This window comes from Haplochromis burtoni, unplaced genomic scaffold (assembly GCF_018398535.1).
Source record: "Haplochromis burtoni strain Fernald_Lab_line unplaced genomic scaffold, NCSU_Asbu1 Contig_134, whole genome shotgun sequence".
Classification (NCBI taxonomy): Eukaryota; Metazoa; Chordata; class Actinopteri; order Cichliformes; family Cichlidae; genus Haplochromis; species Haplochromis burtoni.
This window is the reverse complement of record NW_024582495.1, coordinates 833,594-842,524: the sequence shown is the minus strand read 5'-3', so window position 1 is coordinate 842,524 and position 8,931 is coordinate 833,594. Positions and strand designations below refer to the sequence as shown.

The following is an 8,931-nucleotide window of genomic DNA, read 5'->3' as shown; positions in this document are numbered from 1 at the left end:
CACAGATTTTGTGAGGAGTTGATGGTGCGTTTTCTTCAGTGATTTCGTGGCGTTAACCTGTGAGAATGGACCCGGCAAAGAAAGGTATGGTCTGTCAGCCTTTCAGGAATGTGTTTAGTATACCTCCGCGCGTAACATTCGCTATGTTTTATTGCACTGTAAAGCTATTCTGAGTGGGAACAGACAAACGTAAGATGAGCATAAACATTTTTGTCATGACGCTTTTCTGAAAAGTAACAAAACCTAACTAGTAAAATAAAAAAGGGCTTTTATAATAACCAGAAAATGCACAGCTGGTCTCATATTCAAAGTTTTCTTACTAGGGCAGACAGTTTATGTCTTGGCTGCTCGTTTAGTTTGTTCACGGATGGGATGATAAAAGTACCCTCAGGCTTATTCTCTGTGCAGTGCCTTGTCAACAGGTGTTCGTGGGTCTACTTGGGGATAGGGCTGGGCTAAGTGCCACGCTGCTCCCACTAAAGAAGTAGGTCACATCTGGTCTTATAATATGAGGCCTCCGGGACAGAATACCTCCCTGTTGCCACAGCCACATGTCAAATCCTTTCCTAATTGTGTTAGATAATAAAATCTGAGCTCACATAAGCAATGCTAGAGTAACATGACTTGAAACTGTGTGCAAATGCACACTGGAACTGGACAAAACATTGTTTAACTTGCTTTTTTTTTTAAAATTTTAATTTTTTTTACACTGAATCTATTCCCCAAAACAAAAGAAACAATTACCTTGCATGTATATATCCTTACTTACAATAAAACAACTCAACCCATGCCCAACAGAGCTAACATTCACTGTGTGTGAAAATGCGCATTTTCACCCTTCCTTTTTAATCTTTATGTATATATTGACTTATTTATTTTCAGATGCCCTCCCTGGGGGCGATGCAGGCAAATCAGACACCCTTGGGTCAACTGGCTCGGTCAGGAAAAGAGGAGGGGGCGCCAAGAAGGCGATGCAGGCAAACAAGTCTGCCCTCAGGGCCCCCCGAGCTCTTTGCTGCCTCACCCTTAGCAACCCCATCCGGATGGCTGCGCTGGCCCTGGTGGAGTGGAAATATCCTTTTCTCTGAGAGAGTTGCTGTGTTTGTCTCTGCACATGTAGTGTGTTTTGGTTTGTGTATGTTTAATCCTGCATATGACGCACATTCATTAATAATCATTTGTTTCATCTATTTTTCCTGGAGAGATACATTCACAAGGCCCGCTCTTGCCTTAACTAGAGTCTGCAAGCCCTTTGACATTTTCATTCTTCTTGCCATTTTTGCCAACTGTGTGGCCATGGGTGTCACCAAGCCGTTTCCAGATGATGATTCCAACCCTACCAACCACAAACTAGTAAGTGTTCAGTGAACAAATATAAAATAATTTAACAAAGCCACCAAAAATATACAGGTTGGGCCATTTATATGGATACACTGTAATAAAATGGGAATGTTGGATACTGGATGCCTGTGTTGGCATTTCTCCTGCGGTGTTGCTATCAGTGTGTGAAGAGCAGGAGAAGAGGGTTGCATTGACAGTCCAACACAATGGGCAGCACATTGAACACATTTTATGAGTGGTCAGAAACTTGTAAATAACTCATGAAAGAATAAAGTTACATTGAAACCAAGCACACCATTGTTTTTCTTGTGACATTACCAATAAGTTTGATGTGTCACATGGCCCTCTTCCTATTGAAAAAACAAAAGTTGTATCCAAGATGGCTGACTTCTAAATGGCCACCATGGTCACCACCCATCTTGAGGAGTTTGCCCCCTCACATATACTAATGTGCCACAAACAGGACTTTAATATCACCAACTATTCCCATGTTATTACGGTGTATCCATATAAATGGCCCACCCTGTACACTATATGCCAGATCATAGATGATAGTGTGGGTCAAAGATATGTTTTTGGACACATGGATATGAATAAACAGCTTGATAGTGAATAACTTACTGAACACCTTCTGTATGTGATACAAACTGGCACACTTTTTTTATTTAGTTGTTTTGATGGCATCTCTAATCTAGAAACATTAAGGCCGGTATGCCCAGCTCTAACTGCTTTTGTCCAAATGCCTACCCTGTTACCTAACAAAATAACCCTACTCGTCAAACACAGATACCAGCCACTCTGGTTCACATCAGTTCCCACACGCTGACACTTGTTGAGTTGCTAGGTTTTTACTTTAGTGGCCAGGAAAACAGGTCCCCGAGGACATATTAGTTTTGTGGGCAACTGGTGAGAGCCTTTAAAGAGATGTAGCCATGCAGAAGTCTAAAACCTTACTATTAAATGAAGACTCCAACAAGTGCACAATTTAGACTTAGTCTGCAGAGAAAGTATTTATTTAGACATTTAAGCAGGGGCAAGGCATGCAAGAGGAATGGTAGACAATGCATAGCTCGTTATTTAACCTCTGTGTGGAGGACTATACTTCAGGCATCCTGACTCCTGCAAAGGGAAACCCAACTTAGTGTAGAAAGGAGAAGGTCTGTAACACTACACAGAAGGGAAGGAAGGAAAGTGAATTTACGTCTTTAACAGTGCCTCACCTTTACTTCTTAATTTGTAGGATACATGACAGATTTATTCATTTTTGAGACACATCTGTGGATACTTGGCAGTGGTGTCAGAAAGTCAAATAGACGAAGAGATCATATCGTTGGAGGACGTGTGAAGAGGAAAAAATGTTTGATGAAAGATCTTACATGGAGGAAGTCTTGTTATCTATAAACGTCAAAGAGACGCTGGTGCTTTGATCATATAGAGCTGCCTTCATCAGACTTCAGAAAGGAGGCTCGAGCCTTGAAAATATTACAAGGTTAACACTTTGTATTGTCATGTGATGACATGTCTGATCTTCTTTTACAATTTTTATGCTTTTCTGTTCCTGGTTTCTACAGCTTTACTCTCAGTAAGAAGATTTCCCTTTGCCTCCCTGAAATCATTTTCATTGTTGGATCGAATATAAGTGACTGATTCCATTCATTCATTCATATTGGTGGTAGTGCAGTGAGCGTGACCATTATCTATCTGAGACACACATGCCTGATATGTATTATCAGTCATTATTTTATTAGTTCAGTCAGTATGTCTGGTGTTCTGGTGGATGGTGATGCGTTAGCGTGGAAAAAGTTGTGCCACAACCTCATTGACGTGACATCTATCTGGGATCATGACTTACCTAAACACCAACCATCTGCCTCTTCTTTCCTTCCAGCACTCTGTTTTTTTTTCTGATCTCTTTTTCCAGTGAATAAAATGTCATATTGTTGTCACATTGTAAGCAAGTTCTATTAATCATGAAAGATTCCTATGACTAAATAATAACTTAATACATTTATAAAATAAGTCATGCAATAATTTTGCTTTGTTTGACCTAATCCTGACATTGTTTGCAGAGAGATAACAGCTGATTCAGTATTTGAGTTTGAGCTCAGACCCGTTTAGTCAAATGTGTAGTGGACACACAGTCGCAGCAGGATAGACGATAGTAGATCTCTTTGTTAGATTTCACAGAGCGGACAGTTGAAGATATTCTTCATTGGAGACTTAACTATATCCGTTATCATCATAACTTTTGGATCAGATTTTGGGGGAGGTTACAGATTTTCCAAGCTCCATCTTCTTATATTAAAGCACTTCGTTCCTGGATTATAGTGTCAGCGTGAGGTAAAGTCCCAGTGACAGTGACACTGATTAGAAGCTTTAAGCTGAAGGTTACAGAAAAGGGATCTGTTGGCAGACTTATGCGTGTGTTAGACAGTGGGTTAAGAGGTTAGAAAGCCAACAGTATCAGCTCTTAATGACTGCACAGGTTGTTTTTTGCATTAGGCAGGAGTAAAAACCAGTTGCAATGTGTGATAAAAAGAAATAACAGCCTCTAAATGTCAGCCCTAACAATAACTTGACATTTTCTTTAGTTTTCGTCCATTTTTTTCACATTCCGTCTGTAAAAGGTCTTTCCAATTTTACTTAACCATCCCCGTGTTACCTTTTCTTTTGTTCTCAGGAACAAGTTGAGTACGTCTTTCTCGTCATCTTCACCATTGAGACCTTCACTAAAATTCTTGCCTACGGCTTAGTCATGCACCCGAGCGCCTACATACGCAGCGGATGGAACTTGCTTGATTTCATTATCGTCATTGTTGGGTATTTTGTGTACTTTATAAAGTCACAATTTGCATCCACGAATGTTGTATTGTTAGTACGAAAAGTCAAATGCAGGGGCTATTTTCTGACTCTGCAGGTTGTTCAGTGTGATGGCAGAAGCAATGACAGATCACAAGCCCGGTGAGGCCCATCATGCTGCAGGAAAACCTGGAGGCCTGGATGTCAAAGCTCTCCGAGCGTTCAGAGTGTTACGACCACTTCGACTTGTGTCTGGAGTGCCAAGTGCGTCAACTACAATTAGTTTTGTTGGGATATTAGTATGAAGTGAAGGCTTGCACTGAGGGGGGGAAAAGACAAAGCAGCTTATTTATTTTTAGTATTATTATTATTATTTATTATTTTCAACATTTTGTTCTTTTTAGATATATTTTAATTGTGTTCTTAACATTTTTTGTTTTATTGTTCACATCTATACAAATTCTTCATCAAAGCAAAAATTCATTTTAATCTTAAAAGGTCAAATTTAATTTTGTTATTTAAACTTCCTCCTCTTTTTCTGCCTTTTTGTGGTTAACGTTGGTGTTTGTCTTGTCAGGTTTACAAATTGTGTTGAACTCCATCATGAAAGCCATGGTGCCCCTGCTCCACATTGGTATGCTGGTCATGTTTGTCATCATAATCTACGCCATCATCGGCTTGGAGCTTTTCATCGGGAGGATGCACAAGACGTGCTACCTCATGAGCACAGGTCTGTGTCATTCTGTGGATTTTCCATATGTCATTGATTTCTAGACTCAAAGCCTTTTGGTCTCTTGCTGTTTCCTGTTCCAGGTCTCATGGTGGAGGATGACCCAACACCTTGTGCGTTTGCTGGGAACGGCCGCTTCTGTGTCACTAATGGGACTGAGTGCAGGGGCAAGTGGGAGGGCCCCAACGGAGGGATCACAAACTTTGACAATATCTTCTTTGCCATGCTGACAGTTTTCCAGTGCATCACTATGGAGGGTTGGACAGATGTACTCTACTGGGTACACATACATATTGCTAGATCACAGTTTTCAAGCTCCATTTTTTCTTTTGTTTTCCTTTGTTGATTGACGATACTTATCAGTTCTTTATGCCTTTGTCTCTGTGCAGATGAATGATGCTATTGGCTATGAGATCCCATGGATTTACTTTGTTTCTCTGGTCATCTTTGGATCATTTTTCATTATCAACCTTGTATTGGGTGTGTTGAGCGGGTGGGTAGTCCCTGCACTGCAGGTTTCAACTTCCTTTGCGTGAATTGTGCAATGAGAAACAAAGGCGATACTTTAAAATGAATCTACCGCATATGTCCCTAATGGTTTTCCTGTTGTTATTAAGTATGTACTTGTATTTATGAGCACAGAGAGTTCTCTAAAGAAAGAGAGAAGGCCGTCGCTCGTGGTGAGCTGCAGAAGGCGCAGGAGAGCAAGCAGATGGAGGAGGACATGATAGGATACATGGATTGGCTCATAGAGGCCGAGGATGTGGACGAAGAAGGAAACAAACGTTAGTTAGGAGAACATTTACATTCAAATATAAACTCTCAAATCCTTACATTTGTACATACTAATCTGCCTCTATGTGTCTTTGAAGGTGCTGCAATTGCAAAGAAAAAGATGATGAAGAAGTTTGGCTGGTATAAGCACAGTGAGGATGGAGGAGGTATGATAGCTGCTGCTTGTTGCTGTTATTATTTTTCATTTTACGTGATTATCTCTAACAGCCAGTATGTGTGTGTGCATTCAGCAGAGTCAGACTCTGATGATGATATAGCATACCTGGATGATGATAGTGGCTTCTGTGCGTCTCTCATGTAAGGAAACAAAAAGGTCAACGTTGTTTTAAATCATTTTTTTCTGTAGAGGAGATGGTGTCATTTTATTAATGTTCCTCTCTTGTTTGTTTTCTTTCACAGGGCAAAGATGATGGCCAATAGTTTCTGGTAAGAATAAGAGAAGACGTACTACACTACAAGAAGATATGTTTCTCACTGAATTATCCATAACTTTAGGCTCAGTGGGTTTAAATAAATGATGCATTGTTTCACACCTGAAACAAAGAGGACTTTCTTTTCAAGTTAATGGTAAAATAATTATGAAAAATAAAAATGATATCATGATTTTATCACAGCTCAGGCAGGCACAGGTGGTTTTCCTGCTTGCACGCTAAATGCTAAACACAAATTTTGGCTAAATGAGAGCTGGTAACATAAAGTACTATACACAGGATGTGAAAATAACACAAATTGGAAATAAAGAAAACTCAAACCAGATAAATTAATTTGTGGGTGCAGTCTACAAAAACTATAAATCTTTGAATTAAGGCGTTTTCAGTCCCATTATGACAGGTGTATAAAATCAATCAACTAATGATGCAGTGTGCCTTTACAAACTTACTGAAAAATTGAGCTCACTGAATTTGAGCCCACGCTCAAACTATAGAAGGATGACACCAATGAAACAAATCAGCTTGCGAAATTTCTTCCCTCCTAAATATTCTGTAAGTGGTTAGAACTTGTAGACCAGAGTGGGATCACTCAGTACTGAGGCCAGTGGTGGGATTGTGCTACGTCATATTAATATTTTTTGACTGTACATGTCTAGTATGCGTGCAGTAAAGATGTTCATTCTACACTTTCTTTAGTGACCAGCTGTGCCAGCTGAATCACACTCTCAGGAAGAACTGCCGCGTTGCAGTAAAGACCACTAACTTCTACTGGTTGGTGCTTCTGTTGGTGTTTCTCAACACTGTGGCCAGCGCTTCAGAGCATTACGGGCAGCCGAAATGGCTCACCGAAATGCAAGGTAATAAATAGCCCCGCCCATTTTTTATTCTAACCTGTGATCCCAACCATCTTTATGCTTTGATTCTGAATGAGTCAGTGATATAAGAACAAATGTTACTTTTTTTGTCCCTCAGAGCGAGCCAATAAGATCCTGCTGCTTCTCTTCACTCTGGAGATGTTGATGAAGATGTACGCCTTTGGTCTGCAGATCTACTTTATGGCGCTGTTCAATCGCTTTGATTGCTTTGTTGTGTGTGGCGGTATTCTCGAGACACTCCTCGTAGAATTCGAAGTCATCCCGCCCATTGGCATATCGGTGCTACGCTGCATCCGACTGCTCCGGATATTTAAGATGACTCGGTAATTAGTGATTAAACCTTACGTGAGAAGGGAACTACAAATTTCCATGCCCTATCTGCCCATCCTGATGTGTGGTCATGATGTCCTGTCATTTTTAGGCACTGGGCTGCCTTGTCTGATCTGGTCACTTCACTGCTCAACTCTATGAAAGCTATCTGCTCCCTTCTGCTTCTGCTCTTCCTCTTCCTCATCATCTTCGCCCTGCTGGGTATGCAGTTGTTTGGAGGCAAATTCAACTTTGATGAGACTCAGATGAAAAGAAGCACCTTTGACTCATTCCCTCAGGCGCTGCTCACATGTTTCCAGGTGATTTACATCTCCAAACATCTCTCTCTTATGCTCACTGCTTAGCATTTCTGTTTATGGTATTGATTAGATCTCCTTCCCTCTGTCTGTTGAATTCCTTCTTGTTCATCTCGGATGGACTTTTGTTACAGATCCTCACTGGAGAGGACTGGAACGCTGTGATGTACGATGGCATTATGGCATACGGAGGGCCAATATTCCCTAACATGGTGGTGTGCATTTACTTTGTCATCCTCTTTGTCTGTGGTAACTGTATCCTTTTCAGCAAATGATTATCAGCAATGATATCAGCTAGAACAGTCTAAATATTAAATTAGGTCTTTCATTTCAAAAGGAATAAACAGCAATTCCTTAATTTTGTGATCAGACATCCTGCTTAATGTCTTCTTGGCTATCGCTGTGGACAACTTGGCAGGAGGTGGTGGGAAGAAAAAAGTCGAGTAAGTTTGATATATAGACTGCAGATGGATGTAGCTACAGTCACCCAAATTTGTGAACTCAGCATTATGTCCCTCTCTGGGACTATATACACAAATATTTCACAGCTCTTCCCTACTCCTTCCATAGCAATTAAGAGGATAAGTAGCAACAAGTTAATCAGATGGAACTGATTAACTCAGCATCAGCGAATCTCATCACCTCTTTAAAAAAGCTTAGTAGTTTGGTCTGGAGCAGGGGCAGGGAACTCCAGGCCTCGAGAGCCGGTGTCCTGCAGGGTTTAGATGTGTCCTTGATCCAACACAGCTGATTTAAATGGCTAAATTACCTCCTCAACATTTTTTGGAGTTCTCCAGAGGCCTGGTAATGAACTAAGGTGTGTTGACCCAGGGTGAGATCTTAAACCTGCAGGACACCGGCTCTCGAGGATTAAAGCTCCCTACCCCTGGTCTGGAGCATTCAGATCTGTGTTAATACATACAGAAAGCTGTGAGAAAGCTTCTTCTCTCTCTTGCATCTGAGCAAATCCCATGACTTTGGGAACAATACCCTTTAAACAGACATGACCAAAGTGTAGATGTTTGGTCATAATGCATTTTTGTATCATTATCACATACCATCCCCCGTCCCAGTTTTTGTCCCTCCCACATCGAGTTTAGGTCAGCTGTGTAGGTTGCAGCTTGGTTCAATATGCTTAAGGAAATGGCGACACGTTCTTTTAATTTCTGCTGCATTTACGCGTCAGTGTATTCAATATAAAATGTTATTTGAAGCATAACAGTAGTGTATGAACATTTATTTATTCAGAGAGAAAAAGGAAGATGAAGAAGAGTGGGATGAAGATGAAGAGAAAGAGGATGAAGATGCAGGGGCAAGGAACTTTGAAATCTTTT

General features: G+C 40.7%; 1 protein-coding gene across 1 annotated transcript; it reads left to right on the top strand.

Annotated features, from left to right (window-relative positions):
* Positions 1 to 1,083: 1,083 nt before the first annotated feature.
* Positions 1,084 to 8,927, top strand: LOC121815107 (voltage-dependent L-type calcium channel subunit alpha-1D-like; the record flags this gene model as incomplete). The annotated part of the gene is made up of 16 exons (XM_042224281.1): positions 1,084 to 1,353; positions 4,022 to 4,161; positions 4,259 to 4,404; positions 4,718 to 4,870; positions 4,954 to 5,150; positions 5,260 to 5,363; positions 5,513 to 5,655; positions 5,743 to 5,811; positions 5,896 to 5,962; positions 6,065 to 6,091; positions 6,793 to 6,953; positions 7,069 to 7,294; positions 7,393 to 7,600; positions 7,732 to 7,852; positions 7,968 to 8,040; positions 8,846 to 8,927. Coding segments are annotated over exons 1-16 (2,133 nt in total), but the record flags the coding sequence as incomplete, so codon positions are not given.
* Between the last annotated feature and the right edge of the window lie 4 nt (positions 8,928 to 8,931).